Genomic DNA, 16,762 nt, shown 5'->3' with positions numbered 1-16,762 from the left:
TCCGGGGCTGAAGGGGGCTGACTCCGCCCGGGGGCGGGGCATGTCGGAGGCGCCCGTGGCCCCGCCCACTGGGGCCCCCGCGCATGTGTCAGGGGCGAGCGAGGCCGGGCGCCGCGTGCCTGGCCGCAGAGCAGGGCACTGAGGAGGCGCTCGGTGCGCGCGCGCGCCATGCTGCAGGGGCTGGGGCTCGTGGCCACGCTCGGGGAGGGGGATGCGGCGCCAGAGGAGCCCGAGTCCGGGGACTCGGCGGATGAGGAGGTGAGGGGCCGCCGCGGGCCGGGCCGGGAGCCAGGCTGCCGTCTGGGCCCCGCCTCACCCCCTTCTCGTCCGCAGGAGCCGCTGGGCCGGGGGCAGCAGAGACGCCGCGGCGGGGACTTCAGTGCCGGCTTCGTCTTCGCGGAGAAGGAGGCTCCGGGCGCGGCGAGCGGGGCTTGGGCGGAGGCGCTGCACCAGCTCAGGGGCAAGGTACGCGGGCAGAGGGGTTGCTGGGAGCGCGGGGCCCAGACACCCCGCCCGAGGCAGCGACGGGGAGCTGCCGGAGGAGGCCTCGCTGGATTATGGCTGCAGCCCGAATTTATGCATTTTTAAAGGTGTTTAGTATGTGTGCGTAGTCTCATTCCGCACGTAAATGGCGTCAATTCTTCTGTTTGTAACTCTGCACAACCGTGCTTTGCAGCGGGGAGTGCTAACTGCATGGTGTGAACACGTATTGCCTTTGATCTGTTCTGAATTTCTAGCTTCCCAATTGCACTGAACGTTTTCTTGGTCATGTGCTGTGAGATAGGGCGAATAGCAGTTGGCTCTGTTGATCATTGTACCTATGGTAAACAGTCTTGCACTTTTCATTCTCCCCTCATAGAGGGAAGGGGATGGAGGTTGCAATGGGTAGGGTCTCCTGGGATTCATAGGGTCCTGTTGGAACCTTACCAGATGTCAGTTGGGTGCCGTGACCCTGACAACCGATCTTGGTCACTTAGCGCCCATTCCACCATCCACACTTCTGTGTCTGGTAAAGTGAATTAAAACTAAAGGAAACAATCAGTATATGCCCAAGACACGCACGTCCCATACCCTGACTCTAGGTTGAAAGGTCTCTGGGAGAGGGACCAAGTCTCCTCTCACTGTTCTGTCATGCACCTTGCAGACTTTTGGGGCCTGCATATAAATGATGATGATGATCGTGTTTTCCTATTCCCTTTGTTGTTTGCCAGCATTGCTATGTGTCAGAGCCGCTGCTGGGTGGCTCTTACAGATTCCCCCTTCCTCTCCCTAACTGTCTGTGTTGCCTTGCTTAGAGAGCAGCAGCAACAACACTGGATGAGAAGATTGAAAAAGTGAGAAAAAAAAGTAAAACCCAGGTTAGTGGGATGTTCACTGATTTGTGGACAAAAGCTTTTAGCTCCTACCACCACCAACCCTTGGAAGGATCTCCCCATTGTGCGGGGGGAGAAGGGAACTCTACCCTTCTTTCCACCCCCTTTCCCACAAGAAAACCTTTGGAAACTTCTGTTTAGAGGTTGGCTGGGATCTTTCTGACATGCTCCCCAGGTCATTGATCTCATCTCTTCTCTTAGGAAAGGGAAGTGAAACATGTTAAGATGAAAGGGGAAGACACAAAGGTGGAGAAGGATGAAACCAAAGAGAAGGAAAGCGAGGAAGGCAGTGAAGAGGAGGAAGAGGATGTAGAGTCTCAGTATTCCTCAACTGATGAGAGTATCCTCACCAAAGCAGGTAATTACATGGTGTGGGAAAGGGGCGGAAGAAAGAAAGTAGTAGGGGGCCATTGGCAGAGTGGGGAAGAGAATCTCTTGAGTGAGAGCTGGCACCAGTGGCTGCATGAAAGGGAAATGGGCAGGAATCTCCCTTATTTGGCATATCTCCTCCCTGCTGGTCCATGCAATATTGTTCTTCCAGATTTTGCTCTTGTCTAGTTGGAGTTTCAGCTCCCTGTATTTCCATCAGAAGTGTGTCCTTTCCATGGGGAAAGGAACTTGCTTGCCAACTGGTTTCCCGGTTTGCTTGGGAATCAGTTTCACAGGCTTCTCCATAAATGACTAACTGTGGGGAGATATGGGGTAGAACTCTGGCAGGCACGCTGGGATGCAGGAAACATGCCTTGGTTGGGGCTTAGGTGAAGTTGCTCTTAGATGATGCTGAATGCTTAGCATATCTCTCTTTTCAGATACCCTCAAGGTGAAGGAGCGAAAGAGACAGAAGAATGTAGGAGAGATGGTGAGCGTCACCAGAGGGGAGGGTAGAATAACACTGAGCATTTCTCCAGCACGCATCTTCCATTCCAAAGAACCCAGACTCACTTGACAAACGATAAGTGTGTAGGATGGAGCCCAGCAGTGCAGTGTGTGTTGGAAGTTGTTGCAGCTCTTCCTCTTGCTTTTATTTCCTTCAGGAAACAAAGATATTTTTTGAAGATGCGTCTCAGTACGATGATAACTTGTCATTCCAGGACATGAACCTCTCACGCCCTCTACTAAAGGTATTAAGCTCTTTCAGTCACTGCAGAAAGGATTGCAAGGACGGGGACAGGAGTTCACAGCCTCTTCCAAGTGCTTTTGGGGAAGCTCCAAGCTACTCCAGTCACAGTCTCTCCTAGCAGGAGACAGTGTAGGGAATGGGCATGAGCGCTAGCTCTGGGGGAATTAATGTTTTCTAGTGTAGAATAAGGTGAGATTTCCACTACACAGGTAACATCTAGATTGAGATTTCCCTTTCTTTTATCTGATGCCTAACTAGTCTGTTTACTTGGCAGGCAATCACAGCCCTGAGCTTCAAGCAGCCAACCCCAATCCAGAAGGCCTGTATCCCCGTGGGTCTGCTGGGGAAGGATATTTGTGCTTGTGCTGCCACTGGGACAGGTGAGAGCCTAGATGAGGACTGTATCAGAGGGTAGCCGTGTTAGTCTGGATCTGTAAAAGCAGCAAAGAATCCTGTGGCACCTTATAGACTAACAGACGTTTTGGAGCATGAGCTTTCGTGGGTGAATACCCACTTCCTCAGATGCATGACATGAGATGAGGACTGAGGTGCTCAGGGAAGCATCATGTTTTTGAGGTGAACTAATTCTTGATGCCCTGTGTTCTGCAGGTAAAACCGCTGCATTCACCCTACCTGTACTAGAGCGCTTGATCTACAAACCTCGTCAGGCTCCAGTGACTCGGGTGCTGGTTCTGGTGCCAACACGAGAGTTAGGCATTCAAGTGCACTCTGTCACCAAGCAGCTGGCCCAGTTCAGCAGCATCACGACCTGTCTAGCTGTGGGTGAGTATGAGCCATGGGGCTGAGAGTTCAGTTCACATGGACCATGCTATCCCCTTCCAAACTGCTCTAGGTAACCCCTAACTCTAAGGGATGGGGGCATAGAGAACCTGGAGTCCCATGATTAGAGCTGGTCAGGCTATAGGGCAATGTTCACCTGTTCACTGTATATATACACTAATATAACCTGGAGTGGTGTCCTGTGCTTCTCCCATGGCATGTGGGGACGGTCCACATCTACAATCAGGGGTCACTTTTGTATCTGATGTCTGAGGTACTCACTGAAAGGACTCTTCACTCCCGCAATGGATAGAGGCCTCGAGGGTCTCTATCTCACTCTGCTGCAGGATCTCATGGTCCTTTCTGGGTATTCACCATTACAGGGGGCTTGGATGTGAAGACTCAGGAAGCAGCTTTGCGCTCTGGGCCAGACATTCTGATTGCCACCCCTGGGCGCCTGATAGATCATCTCCATAACTGCCCCTCCTTCCACCTGAGCAGTATTGAAGTGCTGATCTTGGATGAGGCAGACAGGTAAGCTGGGTGGGTTGGTGGTAGAGAATGAGGTATTGGCTTCTAGCTTGCCCATTGTTGTGAGAGGAGAGTTTGCCTGGTCTAGAACAGCAGCTGGTCAGGGTTGATGGGTAAAGCAGAGTCTTCTACAGCTTTTCTCCTTTCTAGGATGTTGGATGAGTATTTTGAGGAACAGATGAAGGAGATCATTCGGCTATGCTCCCACCACCGTCAGACCATGCTGTTCTCTGCCACCATGACAGATGAGGTAAGGATGGTGCCTAAACAGTCTGCTAGGAGGCATGTTCAGTTCAGATGGGAGGGTGGGAATGGAGGGTTTGGGCAGACTTCCCTTTTTTGATGCTTCCCTTCCTTCATTTGGATAGGTGAAGGATTTGGCTGCTGTTTCCCTGAAAAATCCTGTCCGGATTTTTGTGAATAGCAACACGGATGTAGCCCCTTTCCTGCGGCAGGAATTCATCCGGGTCCGTCCCAACAGAGAAGGGGACAGAGAAGCTATTGTGTCAGGTGAGTAGTGCGGTGTGGGAGGAGGGGTTGGATGGGTGAGCCCTGGCAAGTGGCCTAGGAAAGCTGGAAGCAGTGTTTTACTGCAAAGCAGCTTTGGGGGGACACCTAGAGCTGCCTCTGCTGCTTGCTGACAGGACTTTGTCTTTCAGCTCTGCTGACACGGACCTTCACAGACCACGTGATGCTTTTCACACAGACCAAGAAGCAGGCTCACCGCATGCACATCCTGCTGGGGCTGATGGGTCTGCAGGTAGGGGAGCTACATGGGAACCTCTCTCAGACACAACGGTTGGAGGCCCTCAGGTACTGGCATAGTGGGTAGTCCCAGAGGGGGAGAAGAGTGGCTTCTGTGGGAATTGGGGAGGGAGCCCATTGCTTGCATAACAGCTTGTATTCTCTGCGCTCAGGCGCTTTAAAGATGAGCAGATCGATGTCCTGGTAGCTACAGATGTTGCGGCCCGAGGACTTGACATCGAGGGTGTCAAAACGGTAAGTGTGCGAGGCTCTGAGCCCACTTGAGGTACCATGAGTCTGACATTGGCCTTGCCTTCCTGCTAACCCCATGTCTCCCCACCAGGTGATCAACTTCACCATGCCCAACACCACCAAGCACTATGTGCACCGGGTGGGGCGGACAGCGCGGGCTGGTCGGGCTGGCCGCTCAGTCTCACTGGTGGGTGAGGAGGAGCGCAAGATGCTGAAGGAGATTGTGAAGACAGCCAAGATGCCAGTGAAGGCCAGAATCCTCCCCCAGGGTATGTGCTTTGCTGGGACAGGGTTGCAGACAAGTAGCCCCGTGGGTGGTGGGGATGGGAGATGCTGAAGCACAGGCAGTTCTCATAGGGACCGTGTATGTCTTTCTCTCTGGTCCCCACTGGGTGTGTCTGCAGATGTGATCCTGAAATTCCGGGAGAAGATTGAGAAGCTGGAGAAAGATGTGTATGCAGTGCTGCGTCTAGAGCGTGAGGAGCGTGAGATGCAGCAATCAGAGGCCCAGGTGAGGGTAGTGAGAGCTTGCTCCTACAGCCTGGGCTGGGTAGGGCACTGAGATATGGGGAACTCACTCCCATGGGTGTGGACTGGCTAGTCTGGAGGATGAACAGGGCAAAGCCCCTAGCCCAGAGTAGGGCATTCTTGGTGGGGAAATGTTCCCCCAGTCACCTAGTGAAGGTGAGCAGGGGTTCTTGAGGCTCCATGCATTATAATCCCTACTACCAAGGGCTTCTATGCACAAATGCTGACAGTGACCCACTGAGGTTTTGAGGTGTGGGGAGAGCTATTTCCTGCCCTATCTTCTCCAGACTGGGTAGTGGCCACTCTGCAGGTCCATGAGCTCCCCATCTGCTTGGGCTGTCCCATAGATCAACATGGCAAAGAAGCGACTGGAGGCAGGAGAACAGAAGGTGGAAGAGGGGCCTGAGCGGAGCTGGTTCCAGAGCCGAGAAGAGAGAAAGAAAGAGAAATGTGAGTCCTGGGAGAGGGAGGCTTTTGAGTCTGGACCAATGGGCTAATTCGAATCATGCATCTCTGAATTGGGTCTGAAATTGCCCTCTGTTCTTGAACCTTCTGTATTCCCTCACCCCTTGTCTGTCTGTCCGTCTGTCTCTCTCTAGTGGCTAAAGCCCTTCAGGAATTTGACTTGGCATTGAGAGGAAAGAAGAAGAGAAAGAAATTTATGCAGGATACTCAGAAAAAAGGCCAAATGACAGTGAGTGAGGGGATCTGAGAGGAGACAAGGGCCTGGGTGGCTTGATCTGCTCCCTCATGCAGGGGCATATTAACTGTAAACTTAGATTTCTGTCTCTCCCAGCCAGAGGAGAGATCACAATTTGAAATCCTGAAGTCGCAGATGTATGCAGAGCGTGTAGCAAAGAGGAACCGCCGAGCAAAGCGAGCTCGAGTTGTGCCCGAGGATGAGCCTCCCTCAGCAGCAGCAGGTAAGAGAAGAGCATCTGTTCTCCACAAAAACAGCTCAGAGAACACTTTAGCTGATTTCCTAGTTGCAATGTAGCTGCTCCTTAGAGCTGGATGCTGCTTGTGAGAGCTGAGAGCATGCTTACTGCTGAGGTGCAGGAGGGTTTTGCTCCTAGCATTTATCTTAATGCTGATTGCATAAATGCCACTGGTGTCTGTGCTGTTAACAAACCAAATCAATAGAAAGTGACCTGGAACACTGGAGACTGCAGGCAGTGACGGGAGAGTCCATTTCCTGTCCATAAAATGTATGTTCCCAGTGCCCACGCTCATCACTAGGAGGGCTAAGGCCAGTCTTTTTGTTCTGCATTTGTACAGCATCTAGCACCATGGGGTTATAGTCCATGACTTGAGTTCCTAGGCATTATAGTAATGCAAATAATGTTGTGGACTGTGTGACCTTGTCACGGACCCCGCTTCTGTATATCAAGCCTTGCTAATCATTGGCTCTGTTGTTGCTTGCTTTCCAAGGCCTCAAACGGAAGAAGCAATCATCTGTCTTTGACGAGGAGCTCACCAACACAAGCAGGAAGGCCCTAAAACAGTATCGTGCTGGGTAACTTGGCTCAACCTCATTGGGTTTGCACAGGCTGTGGTGGAGGCACTCTATTCCCTGCACATCCATGGAAATCTTCACCGGTGATACCTTCTGCAGACAGTAGAGTGGGGCTTTATCTTGCTGCTTTGAAGGACAGCAGGGGCAAGGGAGAGTTATACAGGAGTCATTCTGTCTACCTTAAATATCTTGTAAGGAGAGCAGAGAGTGTCCTGTCTGAGAGCACCTCTGTCACAGAGCAGAGGTTTTGCTCTCATACCGCCACTTCAGATATCTGGGGGCAGGAAGAGATCAGGTGGCATGAGTGGGAAACCACTCCTTGCGTGGGCTGGAGGCAATGCAGTGGGTGAGCAAAGGAATACTTTTCTGAGCTAAGACTATCCTCCCACTCAGCACCAGAAAAGTACTGAATCATGACAGGTAAGAACAAACCCATGGGCAGTACATGAACTGAGCAGAGGGGTATAGAGCATCCTATTTCAGGGAGCATGGCTATGTCTCACTGAGCTCTTTCCCATGCAGCCCCTCCTTTGAAGAGCGGAAGCGTTTGGGCTTAGCCCGACACCGGAAAGGAGGAAACTTCAAATCCAAGTCCAGGTAAACAGCCTTATTACCTTTAAGATTTTTCTGTTGGCCTGGTTTGTCCCATTTCCTCCTCTAAGGGCTACAGCAGACAAGCACTCATGGTGCTAATCTTGATACAAAGTTAGCCCTGTTTAGCCAGTGCTGCCAGCCCCAAGTCTGGGAATACACATGGAGACTTGGGTTTTACTGACACACTGGTGGGCTACTTCTGAGCAGGCTGGCATTGACTTTGCCTTGGGGCTCATTTACCTCATCCTGTCCCTTTATCACTAGGGCAGGCATTTGGACTGATTAGGACTTCCAATATTGTCTTTTTACAGGTATAAGAGGAAGTAACAGCAGCTCTTTGCCAGAGGGATTCCCTGGAAAATCTAACTGTGGGAGACTTTGTGCCTCTTCCAGAAAAACCCTGCTTTCCATTCTGTATTTGCTAAAATAATGTAGCCTCTGAAGTGGCCTGAACTTACATCTGTTAAATTCTTGGACTCCGTGCAAATGCACCAGCACCTGCTAAATTAGCACATAAAGGAAAACCATGTCTTTTGCAGTTGCAGTGAAGGATTGACTTCCTTATATTTTTGTAACATAGGCTGCTGTTCACTTAGCTGTGGCAATTGAAAAAACTAGACCATGGGAGATGGTACAAAACTGCCAGGGTGGTTCTCACTTTTTACGTCTTGTGTTGTACACTTACCTCAGTGAGCAAGGAGGCAAGAATCATACAGAAGTTCCTTTAATGTTACTGTGTGAAAATTGCTGGAATAGATTAGTAAATGGGCAAATAGTTACTCAACTCTAGTCATCAATTTTTCTTGAAGGGTGGCACCACTTGCTGATACTGCCAGGAACTTAGTTGGATAGAAAATGCAGCGGAAGGGGCTGTATCTACAGCCAGCCCTTGGAACCGTGCTCTAAAGCAGGGAAGAGTTGACAAATCACAAGGAGTAGCGGTTGCTCTAGAGCTGAGGTCTACTAGAGATGGCACAGGGCAGGAGCACTACAGGCACAGCCTGCCTCTCCCCTTGTGAGAAGGAAGTAGCCCTATGTTGTACTATGCTGCAGGAACAAATATGCATGGATTCAAACTACATTCACTCCAGCTTTTTTCTTCCCTGCTGTCCTAATGCAGTGGCTGTAGAAGGCTGCAGATGCTGGTAAATACTCTAGCACTAGTCCCAATACATACAAGCCACCACTCTGCTTGCTGCTACTGCATGAGGTCTTACTCAGTGCATTAAGTCTTGACAAGGGAAGGGGCCCTGTGATAGAGGAAACAGTTGACCTTGGTCTGGCAAGCTTAGTAATATCCAGTTTAACAAAAGGACAGAGAGCAATTCTATAGTGGAGAGTACAGGTGTGGGTCTCGATCAAGAACCTGACCAGAAGCTACATATTAGGATGAACATGACTGGATTAGAACAGCTTGCTATAGCACAGTCCAGAAAAGGTGAAATGTACTTAAACCAGGGATGTCAAACGCATTTGGGAGTGAAGACCAAGTTCCATTTTTATTAGTCTATGTTGAGATGTAGACAGGGCCCTTTGTAGTGGCATAATGGGACAGATGCCAAACCACTGTAATTTGTTGACTTCATAATTCAGTGCCGAGTCCCAGCTCCTGGGGTCTCCTACTTATAGCAAACACAAAGCTTTCTCTTAAGTTTAAAAACTGAGCCATGGGTAACCAAACCAGTAATAGCTGTCTGAGACTGCAGCCATTTTGAAGAAAAGCTCTAGAAAGTGAATACTAAAATCCATTGTTCTAGGAGGCCTCTGGTGGAGAAAGAGGACTGTCACTGTAAGTTCTGAGGGCCTCCCACCAACTGGTAACATCACAGGAGCCAATGCCAGGTGCTTCAGAGGGAATGAAAAGAACAGGGTAATTATTGAGTGAAGCATCCCCTGTTGTCCACTCCCAGTTTCTGGCACTTAGAGGCTAAGGTCCCCAGAGCATGGGATTGCATCCCTGGCCAGTACCCACTCAGAGCCCTATCCTCCATGAATTTATCTAATTCTTTTTTCAACCCAGTTATACTTTTCGTCTTCACAACATTCCCTGGAAATTGATTCCACAGATTGACTGTGTGAAGGAATGCTTCCTTTTGTTCATTTTAAACCTGCTACCTATAAATTTCATTAGGTGATCCCTGGTTCTTGTGTTACATGAAGGGGTAAATAACATTTCCTTATTCACTTTCTCTACTCCATTCATGATTTTATAGACCTCTGTCATATCATACATCCACTGGATCACCCTTGTCCACACGGTAGTTGACCCCCCCTTAAAGAATTCTAATAGATTGAGGCATAAATTTCCCTTTACTAAAGCAGTGTTGGTTCTTCCTCAACAAATCATGTTCATCTATGCATCTGATAATTCTGTTCTTTACTATAGTTTCACTCATTTTGCCTGGTACTGAAGTTAGGTTAACTGGCCTGTAACTGCCAGGATCTGCTCTGGAGCCTTTTTTAAAAATTGTCTCACCTACCTGTACCACTACACCCCTTCAGGAGTTGCTGCTGGACATGCTGGCCACTTGCCAGAGCAGCGTGGGGCCAGGATAGGCAGGAAGCCAGCCTTAGTCCTGCTGCACCACCACCTGAGCTAAGAAGTGCCAAGCTGGAGCCTTAACTCCAGCCCTGAGCCCCCTCCTACATCCCAACCCCCTGCCCCAGGCTCAGCCTGAAGCCCCTCCCACACTCCAACCCCCTTGGGCCCAACCCAAAGCCCATACTCTCTCCTGCACCCCAGCCTCCTGTCCCAGGCTGGTGAAAGTAATGGAGGGTGGGGGGATGGAGTGAGCTGGATGGGGCCTCAGGAAAGCAGTAGAGCAAGGGTGTTGGGTTTGCGTGATGGTTATTTCTACATTTTCTTTGAGGTGGGTCCTGGGTTGCACTTTAAATTTAAAGTGATCTTGTGCTTAAAAAAGTTGGAGACTACTGCCCTAAAGATTCTATAGTACTGTTTGATTAATTTGATTTTCAATATATTTAACTTGATGCTTTTTCACTTGTAGTGCCACTCTCCCACCAGTACACCCTTCTGACATTCCTGTAGTATTTTCTACCTTGCTATTACTTTGTCCCATTGATTCATTGTTCTACCAAGTTTCTGTGATGCACATTTTATCAATATCTTCACTAAATATCAGGCACTCAAGATCACTTTAGTATTTATACTTTAGCATTTATATACAAGCACATGTACAATTTGTCCCTTTGTAGCTGTCTGCCATTATGTGATTTAGTTGAATGGTACCCCTGTATTTGCATGTTTCTTTTCCGCTCCTACCTAAGGCTTATCAACTTTCATCCTCACCTCTTTATTAGGATAGAGAAAATCCCCATTAATAGATCCTCTCCTAACCCATGCTTCTGCCCAAACCATGTGCTCTGTAAATATCAGTTTTCCCCCAGCCCTTAGTTTAAAACTTATCTACAATCTTTTTATTTTAGTTGCCAGAAATCTGGTAGAACCCATCCTCCTTGCACATAAGTTGGGAAACTCTACTGTAGATCTGGCCCAAACAGGTGTGCTATGGAATTTTTTTTAATAGTGTGAGAACAAAGGGGGAATGCTGCCTTCTGATTGGCTGTTTGCCTGACTGCCCCACCACCACAGGTGGAACAACCAATCAGAGCTTCAACTGCCTATGCTTTTGAATGGACTCTGGAATCTTTTTATTTACTTACTTAATTTTCTTTAGAGTCTGGACCTTGACCAAAAATAGATTTGCTGCTCTAGAGGCTCCTCCTTTCCAAAAGATTCCCCAGTTCCTAATGAACCTAAACCCCTCTTCCCTACACCATTGTCTCATGCATGCAGTGATACCTTGCAGTTCTGCCTGTGTAACTGGCAACATATCAGAAAATGCTACCATGGAGGTCCTGGACTTCAATATTGTACCTAGTTCATTACATTTGGCTTTCATGACCTTTTTCCTTATTTCATTGGTACCTATTTGTATTATGACTACTGGCTTCTCCCCAGCATGTCACATAAGCCTGTCTAGATGTCTCAAGAGATTAGCAATCTTTGCAACCAGCAGGCAATTCACCCTGTGGTTCTCAGGCTTAGCACAAACCCAGCTGTCTACATTTCTAGTGATCAAATCTCCCATTGCTATTACCTAGCTATTTCTAATAAGCGGGATTCCTTCCTCTAGAGATGAATTTCAGCATGAGGAGACAACCATGCATCAGCCCTCACACTTCATATGCCTCCCCCAAGGGCACCCCTCAAATGAGAATAGTCCTGTCAAGCCAAAAGTTGTTCTGCAGAGGTACAACCATCTACCTCAAACATGGTAAGAACAAACCAGAAAAGTCACCCCAAACATTAATTCTTTGGCTAGCGCTTAGAGCAGTGGTGTAGTATGCACCGAGTACAAACAGCGAGCACAACCCCTGCACTCAGACAAAGAGGAAAATACATGCTGTGCTTTTCCACCTTCCACACACAGCCTTGGGCCCTCAAACCACCTGCAGGTGGAATAAAAGTAATTCCCAAAGGAGAGTTTTCTAACTTTATTAAAAAGGGCAAATTTTACAGCCAGTAAATAAAAAATATACATAATGAATCCTAGGCCGTTCAGGGAGGCAATATAGAGCCCATTCACTTAACACCAGCTCCCACACAATCCACAGTAACAGCACAGAACATCTTAGGGTCGAGGTGGGCGCATACCAGGGGGAGGGGGACCTGGAAGAGAAAGAACAAAGGCCATCAGTTGAAAAGTCTACAAAGAACAGGCAAGCATCTGAAGCAAGGCCATGCAGAAAATTCTATTCAGCAACAGTGCAGTTCATTGCTTCAAAGGACCTAGAGGCCCTTCTTAAGGCACTGAATGGTTTTACAGGGCAGTTTAGTTTCTCGGCTGTCCTAGCTGGGGAACATAGTTCTGCTCCCCCATACCCTATGGAAGTGTATACATTGTCACAGTCCCACACTTTTGCTTACAGTAAAGAAACTGGATACCACCCTTCCCACATGCCAAGAAGGCTCACTCACCTCTCATTCCTGGGGGAGGCGGTCTCATCCCTGGGGGAGGCATTCCCATGGGTGCACCTCGGCCAGGTGGCATTCCCATTGGTGGACCCATGGGTGGTCTCATGCCAGGAGGTGGTCCCATCATTCCTGCAATGAAAGGAAGAGGACAAGTCTCAGAACTGGTACAGACACTTGCTACACCAAAGAGAGATGAGCATTCCACAAGCACTGAGGCTCACACTCCCAACCCAGAGAGGAATAAATAGAAGTCTCCAACAGATTCTTTGCTTACTGTTTGCTACAGTTCCATGTTGAATATAGCCACAACTCACTGCTAAAACTACTGGCTGGACCTCAGAGTAATCCTGCTTAATATCAATTCTTCACTGGGTTCAGATAAAGTCAAGATTCATCATCAATCCAGCCACACCCTATGGTCCTCCTCTTGTCCTAGACCACAAGGAAAGCTGTTCTTTACCTGGAGGAGGTGCTCCTCTGCCCATTGGAGGTGGAGGACCACCACGGCCTGGTGTATACTGGGTAGGAGCTCCTGCTATACTAGCTGTGGCTGCAGCAGCAGCAGCAGCAACTGTTCCACGGCCCTGAGGGGTCATCACCTGTGAACAGAAAGAAAATTCAAAGACTGCACAAAGTGTTGCTTTTATAGCAAATGGGACAATGAGAAGAAAGGTTTAACTTCATTTCTCATGGCTTAGGACTTTTACCTCATTTCCCATTTCATGTCTGAGTCCTCATTACCAGACAGGGATCCACACCCTTAACACACTACTGTGGGGGAATTCAGTGTAGAATTATACTAAGTGGGTTTTATGCAGGAAGCTGCATTTTTCCTTCAAACCCTTCCCTATCAGTGCATGAGCCACAGATGTGCGGAGGAGCCTGCTATGCTACATGCTAGTCCCAGGACCTCAGTTAACAGGTCTATTTTTGGATTGCTGTTGCCTACCACAATCACTTGAACCACACCAGAGCCAAGAGATTGAAATCTATTCAAAATACAGTAATCAAGAGTTAAGTCCTTTCTTCTACTGAACAACAGCATTTCACCTGTTGGGATGGTCCTCCCACTCCTCTGACAGGACCAGCTAACCCTGCTGGCGCCTGTGGCATGGGGGCTCCAGCTGGCACTCCTCTTCCAGCTGCCCTCCCAACTCCAGGTCCTCCTGCAGCTCCAGCTAGAGGCACCCGGGCAATGCCAGTCTGAAACATAGGGAAATACAAGCAATCAGTGATTTCAGTGCAGCAAGATGCTTCAGACCACCAAGCACTTCATCTCTAATGGGTGTAAGCTGCTGCAGATCATGTTAGACTTTGCACAGTGAAATCCCCTGGATCCAGACACAGGCTAGTACCAGGAAAGAGTGGAGCTAATGACTACCCATTTAAACCTCGTTGGCTATGGAGACTGGATTTAGCTGACCCTTTTGGTTCTGCACCCATCCTCCTCCTTACATCTTTTGGAGGTGGCCCCTCAACTGTCATAGACACCAGGTTCTCTCCTCGCAGCAATACCAGACCCAGGACCCGTTTCTCTTCCCGTTCCGGCTGCTTTGAATTCTTGGGTCTGAGAGAGAGAGAGAGAGAGAAGTAAGTTATTAGAGAAAAACACTCCTCTGAACACCACTGTTCAAGTCTGTGGCAGATACCTCATCCAACTATTCCAAAACTGGTGACATTCCCCCCATCCCAAGAACACACCAAAGCTGTCACTGAAGGAAGGGAACAGGCTCCACAAAATTGTTTCCCTGGCTTGTTTTACCTACTTGAATCAGAAGTGAGGAAGAGAACATGCACACCTCCCAAAATCTATAGAGGTTCTTAGAATCCTATCAATAAAGCAACTAAATCAATTCACCCATGCTTTTCAAACTAACACTTAACGCTGCAGTCCCTGCATTCCAACTCCTCCACTAGAGCTGCAGGAATAAAGTGGGCATAGAGAAACATGGAAACAATCAGAATCAGAGGTACAGTGCAACCCTCATCTCAAACACCACAACCACCAAGTCAACCAGCTCTCACAACAGAAGCAGCAGGCAGGTGATTCAGAAAGCAGAGATGAAGAGCTCTATTACAAGATCTAATTAGTCCAACTTTCCAGGGCCAGGACAAGATTGTTCCCTAGCGTACACTCCTCTAATAGTAACCCACATTAGCAGAGCTGTTGCTCCACTAGTGGCTGATCTATAAGGCTATGAATCTACTACAACTGCTAGAGACTCCTACTTTTAGGCTAGCTGGCTTTATATTCAAATTTTGCCAGTGGCCCAAGCCATTATAAGTCACACACACCATAATAGCTAAAACAGCCTCCTATCCCTAGGAAGGAACAGACTCACCACAGTAACATCAGTTACATGAGCATTCCATTTATATTGAAGTATTATGAGTGTGGGACTCCCACTTGAGCTAGATATAGCTCAAAGTCAGGATGTTTTTCCATATATTCTGCTAAGTATTTTCATTGGAGCAGTGCGGAGAAACTGAGTTATATCCCATTACCTACCCAAATAGGGCCCCTTCCATATTGGAGGTTACACCCTTCAGATATTTACAAACTATCACTCAACCTCTGCAAGGCAGTGGTGCTTAACCCCTTCAGTCTTTCCCTGGAACTCAATCCCACTCATTCAGCTTTGTTACTCTTCCAAAATCCTTCAATGAGAATACACAGGACAGTCACCCATGTGATGCATTCTTTCTCCTCCACCCACACACACCCTGACAACCTCCGCTCACTTGATCTTGCGGAATTCATCGCAATCACACAGGATCAGATTCATGTGCTTGTCAAAGGCCTTGAAAGTGCCGATGAAGACGCGTCCATCCTGCAGGATACACCTCATGCGATAGTCGATGTGTTGCAGCATCTTGCTGCTCTTCCCCACAGTCTGCAAGAGCAGGAGCCGCGTTACACCCAGGGCCCGGCCTCTCCCCTCCCCGCGCCCCACTAAGTTACAACCGGAGACCAGCCTCTCCCCGCCCCGGCCCCGGCCCCGGCCCCACCGCGTTACAACCGGGCCCGGCCGTTCCCCTCCCTTCAATGCGTTACGCCCGGGGCCCGGCCTCTCCTTTCCCCTCCTCCCGCCGCAGCGTTACACCCGGGGCCTCACCATAGTTACGGCTTCTTCGTTACCAGCACTGCCGCCGCCCCCACACCAATCTCTCCCGCGCCAGCCTTGCCGACCGCCTGCTCACAGCGGAAACGTTGTCTGACCCGGAAGTGTCCGTTTGATAATTGTGCCCCCCACGCTTCCGGTCCTTCCCAGCTATTTGGCCACACACCGGAAGCGCCTCCTCCCTTAGTGCCGGGACGGCCCCGCCCCGTCCCTCAGGCCGGGGGAACTGGAAGCGTTTCCGGGGGGGTTGCACAAAAGAAAACGGGGGCAGCGCCCTTGCTGCCCGCGCACCGAGCTACTGTCCGGCTTCCGCCGTAGCCTGTTCTCTCCCTGGTTGCATCTGTGTTTGCCTGCGCCGGAGGCTATCGGCCGCCACGTGGAGCGGGGCCTGCCGGGGTCAAAGGGTCCGTCGCCGTCGTTTCTTACTGGACCCTGGCGGTGCCAGAGCTACCATGGCGCTTCCCTCACCTGGCCCTGCCCAAGGCCTGCAAGCAGGTGACGGGGGATTCTAGGAGCGTCTCGTTTCAGCGTTTAAATTAAACATGCTGCATTTGCTTGCCTGCCCTCGCGCCCCATAGAGACTAGTCCTCAGGCTTTCCCTCCTGCTCCCCGCATCTAGTGTTCTGCCGTTTCCTCGCGAGTTTCACTCCTGCTCTCTGGATGGATGGCCAGCTCGCTCCTGAGTGCTGATCTAAATAGGCAGATGCCCTGCTAAGCAATTTTCTTGTAGGCATCATAGAAGAAGCTAAAGGAACCAGGGAACACACAGCTACCTTTTGATGCCAAAGGTGCTGTGCTACAAACCTCTGAACCCTTACCAAAGCGAAGGTTTAAGACAATATACTAACCATCAAGAAAGCCAAAGCTAAGAAACAATTTCTGGAGCAAGACCCTAACATAACAAGCAGTTGTTTGAGGGAAGTTGGCACTGGCCTTTCTGTAAGAAAATGTTAAAGTTCCTCTTCCTTTTTTAAATATATTTAAAATGTGCATGATTTTTTGTAAATAAATCACAGACAATTGTTGACACGTTAACATTGTGGAAGTGGTAAAGAGATGCTATGTCTCTGTTTTAGGAGCTGTTAAATCACTCCCTCCTGATTTATTCTGGAATATTAATTGGTTTTTCAATCTGAGTGCCTGCACCAAACTGTTCAAAGCAACACTTCTTGCTGCTAGGACTAGCCAGTCTACAGTCATAGA

At 49.2% G+C, this 16,762-nt stretch overlaps 3 protein-coding genes across 5 annotated transcripts in view; 2 read left to right on the top strand and 1 right to left on the bottom strand.

Annotated features, from left to right (window-relative positions):
* Positions 1-139: 139 nt before the first annotated feature.
* On the top strand, positions 140-7,976 carry DDX27 (DEAD-box helicase 27). Of its 2 annotated transcripts, XM_050918789.1 has the most exons (21): positions 146-258; positions 334-465; positions 1,296-1,358; positions 1,575-1,731; positions 2,183-2,232; positions 2,408-2,494; positions 2,768-2,873; positions 3,103-3,276; positions 3,657-3,807; positions 3,955-4,054; positions 4,173-4,314; positions 4,464-4,617; positions 4,722-4,803; positions 4,892-5,069; positions 5,205-5,311; positions 5,676-5,778; positions 5,928-6,022; positions 6,125-6,251; positions 6,760-6,844; positions 7,367-7,441; positions 7,750-7,976. In XM_050918789.1, the coding sequence occupies exons 1-21, from the start codon at positions 169-171 to the stop codon at positions 7,763-7,765; spliced, it is 2,274 nt and encodes a 757-aa protein (XP_050774746.1). In that variant the 5' UTR covers positions 146-168; the 3' UTR covers positions 7,766-7,976. The 2 variants fall into 2 exon arrangements, with proteins under 2 accessions (XP_050774747.1, XP_050774746.1); XM_050918790.1 differs by lacking the exons at positions 6,760-6,844; positions 7,367-7,441; positions 7,750-7,976 and having other exon boundaries at positions 140-258; positions 6,108-6,245.
* Positions 7,977-11,941: 3,965 nt separating this feature from the next.
* Positions 11,942-15,674, bottom strand: SNRPB (small nuclear ribonucleoprotein polypeptides B and B1). The gene is made up of 7 exons (XM_050918997.1): positions 15,554-15,674; positions 15,180-15,331; positions 13,893-14,004; positions 13,488-13,640; positions 12,898-13,036; positions 12,441-12,566; positions 11,942-12,131 (listed from the first exon to the last, which is right to left on the bottom strand). The coding sequence occupies exons 1-7, from the start codon at positions 15,554-15,556 to the stop codon at positions 12,094-12,096; spliced, it is 723 nt and encodes a 240-aa protein (XP_050774954.1). The 5' UTR covers positions 15,557-15,674; the 3' UTR covers positions 11,942-12,093.
* A 280-nt stretch (positions 15,675-15,954) lies between these two features.
* The window catches only part of ELMO2 (engulfment and cell motility 2), a 63,897-nt gene continuing 63,089 nt past the window's right edge, over positions 15,955-16,762 (top strand). For both annotated transcript variants that reach the window (XM_050918994.1, XM_050918989.1), the window contains exon 1: positions 15,955-16,054. The gene's annotated coding sequence lies outside the window, so the exon portion shown is untranslated. The remainder of the gene's footprint in view (positions 16,055-16,762) is intronic.

The sequence above is a fragment of the Gopherus flavomarginatus genome, chromosome 11 (assembly GCF_025201925.1).
Source record: "Gopherus flavomarginatus isolate rGopFla2 chromosome 11, rGopFla2.mat.asm, whole genome shotgun sequence".
NCBI classification, from domain to species: Eukaryota; Metazoa; Chordata; order Testudines; family Testudinidae; genus Gopherus; species Gopherus flavomarginatus.
Note: the sequence above shows the minus strand (reverse complement) of the source record. Positions and strands in the feature narration are given on the sequence as shown.

What these genes read in the sequence shown, in the direction of transcription:
- DDX27 (XM_050918789.1), top strand. Translation starts at nt 169, where the DNA reads ATGCTGCAGGGGCTGGGGCTCGTGGCCACGCTCGGGGAGGGGGATGCG. An exon ending in CAGAGAAGCTATTGTGTCAG is followed by an intron (nt 4,315 to 4,463) that starts GTGAGTAGTGCG and finishes TTTGTCTTTCAG; the next exon opens with CTCTGCTGACACGGACCTTC. An exon ending in ACATCGAGGGTGTCAAAACG is followed by an intron (nt 4,804 to 4,891) that starts GTAAGTGTGCGA and finishes TCTCCCCACCAG; the next exon opens with GTGATCAACTTCACCATGCC.
- SNRPB (XM_050918997.1), bottom strand. An exon ending in GATGAATTCCGCAAGATCAA is followed by an intron (nt 14,005 to 15,179) that starts GTGAGCGGAGGT and finishes TCTCTCTCTCAG; the next exon opens with ACCCAAGAATTCAAAGCAGC. An exon ending in TGGGAGGACCATCCCAACAG is followed by an intron (nt 13,037 to 13,487) that starts GTGAAATGCTGT and finishes TTCTGTTCACAG; the next exon opens with GTGATGACCCCTCAGGGCCG.